General features: G+C 41.1%; 1 protein-coding gene and 1 long non-coding RNA gene across 17 annotated transcripts in view; one reads left to right on the forward strand and one right to left on the reverse strand.

The window, feature by feature from the left end:
- WNK1 (WNK lysine deficient protein kinase 1) overlaps positions 1-15,927 on the forward strand; it is a 98,609-nt gene that overhangs the window by 28,175 nt on the left and 54,507 nt on the right. For all 16 annotated transcript variants that reach the window (XR_015772612.1, XR_015772610.1, XR_015772609.1 and 13 more), the window contains exons 2-4: positions 3,934-4,106; positions 8,091-8,311; positions 10,363-10,520. Coding sequence is in view for 12 of the 16 variants with exons in the window: in XM_088055931.1 (XP_087912057.1) it covers positions 3,934-4,106; positions 8,091-8,311; positions 10,363-10,520 (552 nt within the window). In the remaining 4 variants the exon portion in view is untranslated. The remainder of the gene's footprint in view (positions 1-3,933; positions 4,107-8,090; positions 8,312-10,362; positions 10,521-15,927) is intronic.
- Positions 239-15,365, reverse strand: LOC148184244 (uncharacterized). Its single transcript, XR_015772613.1, has 3 exons — positions 15,232-15,365; positions 12,198-12,322; positions 239-1,704 (listed from the first exon to the last, which is right to left on the reverse strand). It is a non-coding gene; the product is annotated as an uncharacterized LOC148184244 (long non-coding RNA).

Here is a 15,927-nt window from a genome sequence, read left to right on the forward strand (position 1 = left end):
AGGACTTTGTCTTGTCTGCCTAAGGTTGCTTATGGTTAAAAACTACTGAGAAAGGAGAGAGTATGTCCATTTTAGAATTTTATTAGTGGGAATTCCAAAATGATTTGGTCTTTGAAGGATAGGATATCAAGCTGTGTATTATTAACTGTTCTTAAAGTGCTGGCTTCTTTATAAAATTGTTCAAGTTTCCTAGGCTTATGGAAAACTACCAGTGAGTCTTCTACTTTGTTTAGTTTCTGGGTGTTTGATTAAAAATAAAATCAAAGAAATCAACAAAAACATTAAAATTGTCTAACTAATCTTGTACTTGGTGAAACTGGAATGTTAATCTGTGAAGCCTATATTTCTGCTTTCAAATGAGAACAGCAAATACGTGTGGAAATGATCCATCTATGTACCTGTTTATACCATGAGTTATAGGAAAAAGGCTGCAGGGGATAAATCTGCTTATCTGATTCACACTTACAGTAATTGAATCAAAAAGAGGGCATATTTTGAGTGATTGGCCACAGACTTCATGACATCTTTAGAAGTGGAGATAGAGCTGAGGGTGTTGCAATTCTGCAGACTCCAGCTCAGAGGCCACGGTGGATTCTGAGTATTGCCCCCAGTAGCTGCCTTGCTGGAATGACACTTCTGGGCTTGAGAGTCCTTTGGAGTATGCAGTTAGAGCTGAGGACAGTGAAAACTGTTCCCAAAGTCTTGCAAAACGCTCTTTGAAATTCTCACTAAGTGATGATGGCGTCTTTCTCTCTGCCACGCTGTACAGCCACTTTCTGGATTCCATGTGATGCCCAATACTCTCATTCCCCTGCTTTTCCTGAACTGTTTATACCTAACACGGCTAGTAACATCTCAGTCTCCCAAATTACATACAGCACTCTATTTCATTTGCTTATTTCAATATTTTTGTAGCTGCAGCTGCTTAAGTTGCATTTTTGTACAGGCATGAGGTGAAGTTGTTGCTTTTGCCCATATTAACAGCTCAAAGGATGCCAACATGCATTTGGGATGGGCTCTAGTCTGCCTCTGTGCAGCCTGGGAGATCTTGCTGTCTGATATTTTTAATTACTCAGGTTTTGAAAGTGGACATGTAATTTTAAATTGTATGTCGGCCTGCAGGCCAACTGTTTGCAAGTTGCATTAGAATGTAATTTGTACAGCTAAAGACGGGTCACTGTGTATACAGACTTGGTAGGTATAATTGTACAGGAGATCCAGTATTTTCCTGAATGTTAGGGCTGTGGGTTCTTTTAAAGTATATTGACAGTCTTCTGTAACCTAGCATTAGTATTCCTTTAGGAGAAGAATATAAAAAACCTGTTTTGGATGAGGGTGTGGGTTGAGTGTCCAAGGAAATGAGGGTAGTAAAAGGTAGTATGCATCGCTGGGCTTAAGAAACAAGTGGCCTCTCTGTCTTTTTCTTCCAGCTCTGTTTAATGTTCCCTTCTGCTGCTGCAGTTATGTACTGAAGGGTGCAGGGTTTCCTTGGTTGCAAAAACATTGCAGTGTTCCTGGGTGAAGGTTTTTGGCCTGTGCTTTGTCCAAACTTGTCGCAGATCACCGGGGCACCGTGGCTTTCAAAGCAGCGTTGTTTTATTCGGTCTATTGCAGGTCCTGGTGGGTTTTTAATGCCAGCACTGAAGTGCTGAGTGTCTGTGCTGAACGTCACAGCTGTGTTTGCAGGAACATGGTGCTGCTGCCCTGGATGTGACCAGAGAGAGAAATGAAAGGTGTGGGTGCCTCTGCTCATTGATAAGAGTCATCAGAACTTGTTGGTTTCTAGCTGGGGACAGCAGTACATGGGAAGGAAAACTGAATAAAGCCCTTAAAGGAGACTGGGTTATGTGGATTAAAATGAGAATGAAATGAAATATACTTGACTTGATGTTAAATTTAGATCTAAACCAGGTTAACAGTGTTTGTGGTAGATAACTTGTTAGTATGCACACAGTAAAGAAAATGTAATCCAAGTGTGTATCTAAAATCTTGGGTTTGGACAAAAATGAATGCAGGTGTTCATATTGACTATTTAAAAGTGATAGAAGAGTGATTATTGCAGCCTTTTTTATATAACGACCATATATAAAGCTCAATTTACAGCTAAATACAGTGGTTTAAAAAAGTGAATTAAATGGGTCAAGTGCAGAGGCTGAGAATAGTGCTTTATTTTCCTGTAGGAAAGATGATATTGTGATTGTGTTGTTTGAAGCACTGTTGCTTAGGAGTGTGTGTGTATGGTCAGCTGTACCTCTTGCTGCTCACTGCTTTCCTGTCTCACAGCAGTAGAAAGCAGCTAAGATGAGGTTTGAAACAGAGCTTGTGCTGCCTTGTTCATTGTAATGAAAGGAAAGCTATTAGGTGGGTAAGACAGCTCAAATGGGAGTACCAATTGCATATGAAAACCCCTGCAGCACCTAAGCAGACACGAATGCTCAGTTGTTGGAGTGTTTCTGCGAATCAAATTTTCGCTACATCAAAACTCATGCAAGTACGCTTATGAAAGAATGGGAAGGGGTGGCAATGCTGTTCTGCAGAGTGAAGGAGTTGTAGGATTGAATGCTTTTTGATGTCTGTAGATTAAATTAGTCATACTTAAGGATTTTGCATTTTCCTAAGAATTGTAAAGGTGAGTGACGTTCATAGGTGCCAATAGGAAATCCCTGAGGTATTTCAAACCTGTTTTCAGACTTTTACCTGGGGAAATTGTATCCTTCTGAAAATTGGAGCTTCATCTGAAAAAGAAGTTTGTCCATGCCTGAAAATATCCTATGAACCTTTTAGAAGAAGTTGATGATCTTAGTGAATGTAGAATGGTTTAGATATTACATGGCTGAATTGTATTGAGAAAACACATGACCTGTAAACAAAGGAAGAGGAATTACTGTCTAGAGGACAATGGGAGTATAAGTAAATCCCTGCATGTTTTTACTGCCTCCTTGTAATGGAAAAGACAATGTGAAATCAAGTGACTTAAAACTAATACTTAGATCTGACAAACAGGTCTTTGGTTATTGCTGAATAACTGTTAGAAATGATGCTTCTGAAATTCTTTGCTTTAAGTATATGCTGAAATATTTTGGTTTTTTAATGCAAACTGGCTATGGAGCCAGTTTGTGCCAGTCAGACTGGTGTGAGCAGTGCATTGGTCAGCTGAGGGCACTGCATGGCACAAGGAGATGTCTTCTCTGAGATGTGCTGCTCGCTCAGGTAATAGCTGCTTGGAGTCCTGGTGGTAGCTGATAGCCAGCTGTTGGTAGGTAATGCAACAGGATGGTCCAGGAATGCTTTTTCCTCTTCTGTCTCTGGCCAAAAGATTGCTCTCTGTCTCTACTGGGAGTTTTTGGTTTTGTTGATGTGAGATTACAGGAAACTTGCTCAATGATGAGGTTCTGCTTTTAATCAAAGAAAACCCAATTCATTCACTTGATGGTCTACAGCTCCAGGAATATACTGTGTGTTAGCAGAGATTTGATCTTAACCCCCTCTATGGGTGGCTCATCCCATCTGTTACCAGTGGTCTGCGTAGACATCCAGGAGTAATGAAAGGTTGTTGCTGTGTACAGCAGGAGAGGGAGATGCTTTAAATGATCTGACTGCATTCTCAAACACTGAAGTGTTCAAGACATTATGTCCCCATTCCACCCCAAGTCAGGCAGCAGCTGAAGTTATTAAGAATATAGCAGGAGGAAGCAGAAAGAAGAGTTAATCTACAGACCTACAGTCCTTAACCCTGAGAGCAGTAGAATTATAAAGAACAACATATTATAAAGTATAATAGGATGTGTTCAAAACAGAATATTTAAAGGTAATTGCAAACCAAATGGCATTTAAGACACCTGATTCTTGTGTGTACCTAACTGTTTTCAAGCTGCCGCCTCTCGATGAGAAAATAAAGCAAAACTTTCTGATGCACCTTTTCTTTTCCATTAGGATCGGAAGCTGTCCAAGTCAGAGCGACAAAGATTTAAAGAGGAAGCTGGGATGCTGAAAGGGCTTCAGCATCCCAATATTGTCAGGTTCTATGATTCCTGGGAGTCTACAGTCAAAGGAAAAAAGTGTATTGTTCTTGTGACAGAACTCATGACGTCTGGAACATTAAAAACGTAAGTAAATGAAGACAAGTCACAGCGATTCCGTTTCATTAGCACAACAACAGAGCACCAGAAATTGGTGCTGTTTAGAGTGGATGACAACAGAGCCCTTTTGCTGAGGGATAACCTACTGCAGGAACACTCTTGATAAAGAGGAGCATTATTAGCATTGTGGGTTTGGTAGAACATTTTTTTAAGTTAGCAAGCTTGTAATTTCTTACTTGGGATGTCCCAGTAAGCACATGCACAAGACCTCTGGACTTCAAGAGCTCAGGAAAGCAATACTCAGTTTTCACTTTTTCACAGATTTTTTTTTTTTTTTGCCTCCAGCTGCTTTCCATTTAGGATGAGCTAGTTTGTGAAGTTGAAAGCTCAGTGAAAAGCAGAGTGCAGGAGCTGCAGCCGCTGCGAGGGCCTCTAGCGGTGTGTGGGGCTGCTGGGGGCTAGGGAGCCAGCTGCCATCCCTGTGCTGGGAATGCTGGCCTGGAATAACGGGGCTGTGTCCCTCTCCTGGAGCTGTCCTGAGCTCCAGCTGCCATCCCTGTGCTGGGAATGCTGGCCTGGAATAACGGGGCTGTGTCCCTCTCCTGGAGCTGTCCTGAGCTCCAGCTGCCATCCCTGTGCTGGGAATGCTGGCCTGGAATAACGGGGCTGTGTCCCTCTCTGCCATCCCTGTGCTGGGAATGCTGGCCTGGAATAACGGGGCTGTGTCCCTCTCTGCCATCCCTGTGCTGGGAATGCTGGCCTGGAATAACGGGGCTGTGTCCCTCTCTGCCATCCCTGTGCTGGGAATGCTGGCCTGGAATAACGGGGCTGTGTCCCTCTCTGCCATCCCTGTGCTGGGAATGCTGGCCTGGAATAACGGGGCTGTGTCCCTCTCTGCCATCCCTGTGCTGGGAATGCTGGCCTGGAATAACGGGGCTGTGTCCCTCTCTGCCATCCCTGTGCTGGGAGCAGTGCTGCAGCCCTGCAGTGAAGGGGCTCTGCAGCCTCTGCTCCATGCCTGGCTCTCTCTTGGAGAGAAATCCCCCCTGGCCATGGGAGCAGGAGCAGTTTGCTGTCCCTGTGGCTGAAACAGCCTGTGAGTGGCTGTGCTTTTCACTGTGCTCATTGATGGCTACCAGTGCACCTTCTGCAGCAGGAAAATGGCTCTTTGGGACTCTGGGCTGCAGTTACAGGGAGGTATTTCTCTTGGAGTAGCACTGGATGGCTCAGGATACAACATTCTCTAGCTGTGTTTATCAGCGGAGACATTGCTCAGGTTGTTTAAGGTATTTCAGATAAAAAGTAGATCTGCTGCTTCATGTGCTGTTTTCAGTCAAGTAATAAGTTAATGGTTTTGCAGCTCTGTACAGATGCCTTTAAATAAAGTTTACCTAATTTTCTGCTGAATGTGTAGTGCTAGATTTTTTTTCTCCATTTTTTACTCCTTTATCCCTCTTAACAGATTTTAATATTTGGATTGGCTTGTGTGATACAATAACTAAGATGAAGTAATAATAGACAATTACAAAGTAAGGTGTTGGTAGGAAGAAATACCCCAGGTTTTCTGTCTGTGGGATTATTTTGTACCTTGAAATAAGAAAGCTTTTTCATTTAATCCAGAAAAAAAAAATGCTCTTTAATTGAAGATCTTTTAGACTGTAGAGTTCTGGCTAGGGTTTTTCCCCACTCTTTTATAGCTGGTGTTATAATTGTGATTTAGTTTATTCTAGTCCACTTACTTAAGACTTGACAGGTAAACTGTATGGGAGATTTCAGGTGTGCCTTAATTATTTCATGTGCTTGTGGCAAATTCCTAGATTTACACTGTACAATTGTGTTTGCATATATTTGACTATTACTTCCGTATCTTTTTTTTCAGTATGTTTACATTACCTGCATTTGATAAAAGCAATGCCTTTCTTGTTTTGGTACTTGGGCCATAGACATTGTTGCCACTTGATGTAAAAAAGTGAACAGAATACAAGTGTGATGGTATCTTAAAGGAAATTTTCTCTTACCTTTTTTTAGTAAGGATTCCTATAGCTCCTTGAGCTGTGTGTAACTAATTACAGAAACTTAGATTGGAAACCTCCTGAGGTCTCTTCAAGCCCAGGTTATTTTATGGTAGTAGGAAAAGTGAAAACATACAGGCTAGTAGGCTTGTCTATTTTTGTGTATTTATATTTGTTTCCATTTTAAATTGTTCTCTGCACTAAGTGACATGTGACTTAATTTGGGACAGTGTTAGGGAACAGTGACAGCCACACTGCACAATGCTGGGTGATGGTTGGATGCAGGTCCTTTAACAGGGAGAAGCTGGCAGTGTTCTAGCATATTTGTAACCAAGAATGTACTTAGGGATTCCAGATGCTGAACTGAAGTGCCCCTACCATGTGATCTTTGGAACAGGCTCAAGAGAGATGAATGAGGGTTGTGTCAATAGCCAGAATTCAAGTGGTAGCTGATGGATTCAGAACCTCCTTCAGCTTGTCTCCTCCTTGGCTTGGCTTTTCCCCTGCCTTTCTTTACATTCTGAGACCTGATTTCCTCTGGAGCTGTCTCAATTGCTTTTACAGATTTGTTTTCACAGTAGGATCATTCCTAGCAACTTCATTTTCCAGATCTTGTTTTGAACTGGAAAAATTAAAATAAAAGGGATGAATACACTGCATTTCTGTGTTGGAGCTGATTGAAGTGATTTTGGCAGGCTGTATCTCCTATTGAAGTGAATCTGCAGAAGAGACTGACCACTACCATGGAGTAATTGATCACAACTTGCTTTTAGTTTTAAGATTGCAGTTGCTGGATTCCATGTTGGTTACAGAATTTACCAGCAGTCTTGCTGTAGTGTGAAACTGGTCTTTATCTGAGACTCTGGCTGAGTAACATTGCCTGAACAAGAATAAAGCCCTTGCTGTATGCAACATGCTATTCTCTACATGTAGCCCAGCCCATACTTTTTCAGAAGGAACAAAACAGCTCTTCATTTCAAATTGTTACCCAAAGAGAGCTGGAGAGAAAACCTTGCTGGAAGGCACTTGAAAACTGTCAGAGGTTATTCACCTTGTGGCATCTCTAATCTGCTGAAGTTAAGTAACAGAATAAGATGGTAGTCTTAGGTCATGCATGTTGAAAAAATATTTTTGGTATGACATTTGACTCTTCTGCCATGGGGTTTCAAGGAGTGGCAAAGATAGAGCAGTTAAGGTTGGGTAGCATTCTACCTGCAAAGGGATACAGACTGGTATGAGCTCTTCCACCTCAGCTATTGGACAGAGCCTTTTTAAAGGTTTCTCTGCCCTCTCTGTGACTGTCCATAGTTTTGAAGTAATGAGTAGTACCAGTAGGATTCAGGTGATCAAACCCTGTCCTGCACCAGGGAGGGGATCTCTGAGAATTTCTAATTTACTTGGTAACTCCACAGTTAAATTTGAAGCAGATTTAAAATGTAATGTGGAAACCTTGAACAGAGTGCTTGGACCCCTCCTGTAAACAAGGGAGTGCTGATTTCAGAGCTCTTGCAGTTTTCCACAGCTCTGTACTTTGTTGATTATTAACACTCTGGATCTAGTGACCCACCTCCCCACACAGTTAGAATTAATTGAGGTAGATGTTCTAAGTGTTTCAGAAGTAAAATAGATAAAGACCTGTAATGCACAAGCCCTGACTTATTTGTCATTGAAGTGGTACCTTGAAATTTAGCAATCCAGCTGTCTAATTACCATAGAATGATTTTGTATGCAGAGGAGTTATCAGCTATGTACACCAAGCTTTCACACTTTTGTTTCATCATTATAGTCTGCTGGCTAGAAGAAAGGGGATGGGTTTTGTAAAGGGGAATCATCTTTAGCTCCTCTGAAGTCCTGAAACACCCAGGTAGATTTAAAATAGAGGTTTAAATTTATACATGTCTTTAATTACTGTTTCTTTGCTTCCAAACAGCAAATGGTATAGTCGAATCTACTGTCTCTTAGCAGAATCTGTTTAACCTATTGTTATTTTTTTCATTAGGTATTTGAAAAGATTTAAAGTGATGAAAATCAAAGTACTACGAAGCTGGTGCCGTCAGATACTGAAAGGCTTACAATTTCTACACACACGCACTCCTCCCATCATTCATAGAGACTTAAAATGTGACAACATCTTCATTACTGGCCCCACTGGATCAGTCAAGATTGGAGACCTTGGTCTGGCAACCCTGAAACGAGCTTCTTTTGCCAAAAGTGTGATAGGTAAGCCTCTCCTGTTTCGGAGGCTGCTGAGCCAGCCTACCTCTTTGAAGACTTGAGTGTTTTAAGAACTTTCCCAAAAAACATGCTTACAAAGGTACATGGTCAAAGCCTGAAAGTGTGTAGGCTTTGTCTCTTGGTTGCAGAGGTCATTCTGTGTTTCTAATGCAAAGACATGGTGAAATTTTGGTTGTGCTTTTGTTATCTATATATTAACACTAGCCATTTCAGAATATGGAGTTCTTGTCCTGCCCAACAATTTAGTGCAACATTGTTGATAAAACCACTCTTTACTATGTATAAATCTTACCTTTGATGTGGTGCTGCTTCAAGAAATGTACAAATGCATTTTGGTGACCAAACAACATTTTGATATTTAGTGTAGCATTAGTTCATACAGCCAAACTTTTTTTTAATTGTCACCAGGGGTTAATATTGAATCCCTTGCAGCTTGTGAATAATCAGAAACTGAGGTATACCAAAGTCAATATTATAAATATGTATTTAAATAATAACACAGACTGTGGTGTAATGCCTTATTCAGGAGGTCTGTAGAATGTGGATTTGTGTGAGTTAGGAGGGTGCATTGGGAAATACTGCTTTATTCTGGCTCTGTCCCTGTGTATCCATTCATAACCTTTTTCAGAAATTGGTTTGGTGGAACTAGAGTAATTTTTCTTGTGGATTCTTGAAAGAATTGGTTTTATCAGCTTTGTTTTTATGGTTGGGTGGATAGACTGCAGGGAATGAAGTTTCTTTCGCTCTCAGTATTTAGAGCTTGCTAAAATTCAGCATTACTCAACAGTCCTGTGCCAGATTCCTAGCTGGGATCAATGGTGTATACCTGTAAATTTTCTCGCAAGCTGTCACTGAAATATTTCCTGCTTCTTAACCAGGTCAAAGTATTAATAGGGAAAAAAAGAATGGTGTTAAAAACCATAATTTCTTAAGCATATTTGTCAAATCTTCAAATTTATCACTGGAAAATTACCATCTGTTACATAGTTATCTGCTAATGATTAGCCTTTGGATAAATGACTGCAGTTACGTTCTTTTTGGTTTGGTGTGATGGAAACAAGCAATGGGCTGTAGAGTGATCTGTAAATTGTCTGGAATCTGGTGTCTGCAGGAAATAATTCTGTGCTTAAATTTACAAAAAGCAAACTTGCATCTCTGGCTTAAAGTAAATCTGATCATACAATGCAGTCCCTTTGTTTGCAGAGGGGATCTGTGATGCTTCACTGGGCCATAATTTTCTGCACACTATTCAAATGGGACTTGTTGAATCTCACGCTCTATGCCTGTAACTCAATCTCTCTGTATTTCTGAGTATTTTTGACTGTAGGATGTCCCTCACTAATGCCTGTATCTGCAGTAGGCCTATAAATATACTGCAGGTGGGAAGGTAAGTATATGAAGAAAAGGGCTCTGGTGAGTGGCCTTTGCAGAAAATTACCTTTTATCCTCTTTTCACGGCGATTTGTATTTGTAACAACAGAGCTTTTCATTGCAAGGCCTTACCCGAACCATTCTACTTGAGCAAGTAGATGGAGAGCACCAGTCAGAGACTAGCTGTGGGCTCTTACCAGTACTACTGCTTTTGCAGCAGAGGGCAGTCAGGTAATCTGTGAAACAAGCTTTAATGTGCCTCTTTCCTTACAGGGAGAAAAGAAAAGGTAAGTGCCTTAACTCTCCTTAGTATTTGGTTTGCAGCCTATGGCTAGTCTGCAGTTTTTCCCTCTTCTCGTCCCCTCCCCTCCCGTTTGATTTCAGGCTAATCCAGTCTGTTCTGATATTGGTATCAGCTAACGTACCTAAACCAGGAATCGCATCAGATCTCACATGCCATTGTTATTCCACCAAGGCCTTGCAATGGAAGACTCACAAAGTGCGTTGGTGCAACAGAGTCACTAAGGGTTTCCTCCCTCTTCTTTTTGCCTCCACTTTCTCTTGTCTCACAGGTCTGCCCAGCCGCGTGCCCCTGCGGTGAGTAACGCCAGCAGCCTCTGCTCGCTTTGAGACATTTAGAGTCTGAATCGTTCTTTTAATTTAAGGTACCCCAGAGTTCATGGCCCCCGAGATGTATGAGGAGAAATATGATGAGTCCGTTGATGTATATGCTTTTGGGATGTGTATGCTAGAGATGGCCACGTCTGAGTATCCTTATTCCGAGTGCCAAAATGCCGCGCAGATCTACCGCCGAGTGACCAGCGTAAGTCCCTCCTCACCCCAGCCCAAAGCTGCTGCTGCCAGCAGTGCTGTGCAAGTGTGTGCAGGGAAGAAGAGCTGAAAAGAGGTTATGTTGGGATGAGTGCTGGTTGAACTCGTGGAACATCTGTCCAAAGCTTGTAAAATACGTGAATGGAAATAAAATTGTGCATTTGTTCATACTCTTCTTTCAGTATGTAAGTAGGTATTATATAGGGTTTAAAAAAAATATATGAAGAAACCAACCCCCCCAAACCAAATAACAAAATGCACTAGAATAATAACAGATTATTTTCTAAGCCACTTGGGGGATGGTGGAAGTAGTTCTGTCTGAAGAGGAGCTGGTAACCTTGTTCTCTGCAATAAAGCTGGATAACAGATTTGAGCACTGGCTTAGCTGCCTGCCAGTTACCTAGAGTGATTTTAATGGTTTATTGAACTCTGAGTGGTCCTTAGCTCCTGTGTTTTGGGGCACTTCTTATTATGATGAAGTGGAAACACTTGATAAATAGCAGGAAGCTATTCCACCCTGGTAAGTGCTGGGCAAGTGTAGTGGTGGAGGCACTGTGGGAGAAAACAAATACAGCTGAGAAGGCAATCAAGAGATTAGAGCTGGCCCATCTGACCAGACTGAGGGGAACATGCAGACCTTGAGTGTAGGAAGCAGAAATGTGCAGCATTGGTGTGGTTAGATTTAATCTGTGCTATCTGAGGCGTGTTGTGAAGACTGTACCAGTGCAGTGAAACAAGCACCTTCAACCTTGTGACCCAAGCACTCAGAACAGTGAGGTGGCTGCTTGGGGAAGTGAAAACTCTCATTGCATTTCTCAGAATACCTGTGCACATGTGCAGAGGAGGAAAAAACAACCCAGACTTACCTCTTCATCCATAGACAAATGAGTTCCATTAAACTTCTGTGCACATTATTTCAGAGAAGTTGCAGATTTAATAGCTACTTGCTTAGCTTTAGAAAAATAAAATGCTCTCTTGTTCCTGATGCCTCACACTGCAAAAGGCAGATATAACTCCTGACTTAGAGTTGGAGAAGAGTCTTTGTGTGAGAAGCAATGAATTCTGAAAAGAGGCTTGGTGTGAAATAAGACTATCCCATTTTTTCAGGGAAATATTGGAGGGGCACAGAAGAAGGAAAAAAAAGGCATAAGCGGTCACTTTGGTTTTTTTGCACAGATGTTAGAATAAGTTTTTATATACATATATATACATACAGGGTTGTTGGTTGTTTTGGTTTGGTTTCTTTTTGTATGTTGGCAAACTTACCTGTTATTTTCTAAATAGAATTTAAGAACTAGGCTAAAGGCTACTCCTTACTCTGTGTGCAGCATAATTGACCTGCAGGCAGCTGGGACCAGTGAAAGAAAGCTACATATCTTACTAGAACAGTCTCTGTGGTACCTTTTACTGTGCTTCTGGATGTGTCTTGGACAGAGCCAAAGCAGCAAAATTTGGATGGACATTGCCTAATGGAACTGTCCTCCCTGTTCCTTAAGAAGTGCTGGGAACTGGGCTGTTGGTGAGAATCAGCTGCTGAGACAATCTCAGGTTTGGAAATCCCCAGGTCTCACAGATCTGTCCTTTCCCCACTCTTTGAAGTACAGAACTGGAAAGCTTTGGGGCTTGCAGCAGGAAAAGTTAGCTAGAGACTTAGCAGGGTTCCACTTACCACTTGTTTCTTGTGTGTGCTGCTCCTTTCTCCCTGTAGTTTCTGGCTGACGGTGGAAATTCTGAGTTGATGAGCAACACTGGTAATTTTTTGGTCTGTCCCACACCACCTTTCATTCTGCTCTGCTGATGGTTCACAAATCAAATTTATTGGTTGATTTATTTTCTCAGCTATTTAATTTACTGCTTGAGAGCTCTTAAGATATACTTTGGTATGAAATCCAGCAGATCTTGTTTTCTTTCAGAAGGAGCAAAGGGCAGGAAGGTAAAGAAACTGAAATGTACATTGTCTGCTTTGAAAGGCTGTGTGCTTTGGTATATTTGGGGTTTATTTCAGTGGAGTTGCAGAGCAGTTTGTTCAAAACAAAACCAATGAAGCAAGATGTGAAGAATTTTCAAGGGAGGCTTTCAATGAAGCAAGGCAACGTTTTCTGGAAATAAATCACAATCCTGTTTTAACTTACAATGCAGGATTTGGTGTTCTATAAAGGAGAAAGAGACCTGTGTTATGAAAATGAAATAAAATACTCCTGGCATTCCTTTGAAGAGCCAGGTAGTTTTAGATGTAGAAGATTTTACAGATTTTAGAAGTTTAGACCGTGTGTGCAGTTGTGGGTGAGGGATGAACCATTTGCCAGATTCAGTACTTGAAAGGCCAGTGTGTGAACCCTCAGTAACAGAGTGGAGGCAGAAAAGATCCTCCTGCAAAGGTGACTGCAGCAGTTCTTACCAACACATCTTCTAATCTGTGTTGGAAGGTGTGTTTTGTGGAAGATGTTTTGTCTCTCCATTTCAGCCCCTCCATTGCTACCTCCCTGGAGTTTTTAGGAGTGTTTTGAGGTAGCAGCTACAGTCCTGCTGTGCCTTAAATTGAAAGGATTATTTTATCTAGGTGCACACAGAGAGCAGAAGGAGGGACAATAGGAATGGTCTGCTATGAAAGTCATGAAAAATTATACCATGTTGGAGCTTAAAAACCATTGAAACTGCAAAGGAAGATCAACATGTGCAGCCACTCACTGCAGGCCGTATGTATTTAAATTAGTTAATCTCCTTCACCCTCTTTGCAGGAACTATTAGGCTTAATAAAAAGCAAAGTTGCTGCATTATCTTAAATCCTTGCTGTTGCTTAGGACAGAATCCTGTAAAAGGTGTCTTAATGCCCAGATGTCCTCTCAGAACCTGTCGGTAACACCAGCTGTTTTCTCCCATTTTGGCTGTGCATTGCTCTCTTTTTTAGGGGGCTTTCAGCATGCTTTGTGTTTTGACCTGACACGTTTTGTGACAAGGATGGCCCTAGCTGATGTCCAGACACTGCAGCATTGCAATATTGCTCAGTCCTGTTCTACTTCTCTGGTTCAGGGTCTTTCCTCATGGTTAGAAGCAGTTTTTTGTTAAATAATACACCTTGGCAAGCACAGATTTAGAATTTGGATCTAAAGGCTGAAGTTCCTCTCACAGATGAGACATTTTTTGGCCCAGGCAGTAATTCTTGCTTCACATCTTGGACAATAGCATTGCTGCATGAGCCTGCTGTTCCTAAGATGCTTGTTTATACTGTCTACACTGTCTCACTGGGAAGTTCCTATATTTCCTTTAAACAGTCCTAGGATAAAGTTCTTGAATTTTCTCTGGCCCAAGAAACACAAGTGCAATTAAACTGTTATTCTGGATCACTTTATCTAGAAAAATTCTTTTAACAGAGTAATCTGGGTATATATATATATATATATATATATATATGGCTTAAAAAACGCAACTGTGCAGAATTTGTAGGGCTCAAGGTGTTATGCTGAACTGTTTTACCATTCTGGTAAGGAAATCAGCAGTTTGACACAGAATATTGACCTGTTGGTACTTGCACCCTTTAGCATACTCAGTCCAGACCCTTTCACCAGCAGTTCCTTTAGAAAGGAAAGACATCTGCATGGCTTGTCACTCAAGCATAAAGGAACCTAGCCTTGCTCTTTGTTTTCATTTAATCACAGTGCTGCAATTCTGTCTCCAAACCCCGTTTTCTTTATTGAAGCCATCCTCTGCTGTTCTTTAGAAATGGTTCCAAATAAATTAATAGACAGTGCTTAGAGAAATTGCATCTCTTTGGATTTTTACCTTCCTGTGGAATGGGGAAATCTGAGCTTTAAGCAGTACATCTGCACAGCTGGGACAGTGTGTCAGTGAGCACTTACTGATGCCTCCTTGGCCTCAGAAAAGAAACCATCTAAGCCTGCAATGAATTGATAACAAGCTGCACTATTGTTAAAGTACTCTTTCCCGCTCCTTTGGTTATTATTTTCCTCTGCCCTCTCGTGCAAGCACAGCTGTCTGTGTGGCATGCTGCTAGATTAGGGAATAGGTCCCCCTTTTTTTGTTTGGGTTTTTTATTTTTTACAGTTCTGCTCTGTAGCCAAGTAATGCAGGGAGTGACAGTGCAAAATGAAATCAAGATACGTAATTCTGTTGTGTACTTGCTTGCATAAAAAGCAAAACAAAAAAAAAAGAGCTTGGTAAAATTCAGGAGGGTTTCCCTGTCTTTGTTCTTCTCAGGAGACTGGTTCCTGTTCCATGCATATTGCAATTAAACAGTTTGTCACAGGAGATATTTAAAATGGGCTACACGTGCATTTAAATGGAAAAAGAGATATTTATAGAGCAGACATCTTAAGTATGATTTCTTAATATAGTCTGTTTGGGAATCAATGCAGGGAAGGCATAACTGACTGCAGTAACTTCAGCTGCTTTGCCTCAGCCTCTGGTGGGACCACGGAAACCCAAGCTGTTGCCTCAAAATCTCAATTTCTAATACTTGGGTGTCCCAAGGCTTAAATTTGCAAGGTGATTGACTAGTCCTAGGACTAGTAAAGACAATCAGTATGTTTATTGTGCAGATTTTTCTTCTTCGTGCATATCTACCACTGACATAAAAATCCAAGTATGTTCATTGCAGAACAGAAATATCCTCAGTTTGAAATGTAACAACCATCTGAGTAGAAAACTCCATTTTTCTTTCTCCCCCTCCCATCATATGAACTTACCTTGTAAGCTTTCCTGATGGACTTGTGCTCTGTACTTGATTTTCTCCACGCTTTCTTTAACCAGGTGAAGTTTTGTAGTTATCTTTTCTTTCACCAGAAGTCCAGTCTCTTCTCTCTAAACAAATTTCTGTTGTCTGAGCTGGCCTTGAGATGAGAAGGGGAAAAAAAAGAGCATTTGCATTTTGACTTTTAGAAAAAAGGTTGTCCTGTACTAAAATGTTCCACATCAGGCATAACATTTTTCTGTTCTCCAGAGCTTAAAAAAGGGCCTAAGGGAACAAGGCACATAATGAGTAACCTGACCAGGCAGTGTCTAACTGGTTTAAAACCCCTTAATCTCCCAGACTGGTGGGAACTGGAACTCACTGGTTAGGGTGAAGGTCATTCTCTTTGCTGGAAACAAGGCAGTTACAAAGTGCTGTAGTTGGGTCAGTTGAGATAAAATGAATCTTTTCTTTAGTGTTTTAAAAGTTAGGTGCCATAACTGTCTAGAGCAGTCAATTGCTTAATTTTCACTAGAGATGCAGTAAGCAAAGTATTCCAGCTCTTAGTTTCTTCTTCTTCTTCCTGAGGGCTCTTAAGTCGCAAATAAAAAATGCTAAACTTTAGACATATGATTAATTTTACTTGCAGTGCTTAATGAGTGATGATTAATTTCCTCTTCTACTTCCTGGAAGCAATATCTAGCATTTTTTA

The sequence above is a fragment of the Pseudopodoces humilis genome, chromosome 5 (assembly GCF_049639895.1).
Source record: "Pseudopodoces humilis isolate 2021_Gansu_Grassland_sample_001 chromosome 5, ASM4963989v1, whole genome shotgun sequence".
NCBI classification, from domain to species: domain Eukaryota; kingdom Metazoa; phylum Chordata; class Aves; order Passeriformes; family Paridae; genus Pseudopodoces; species Pseudopodoces humilis.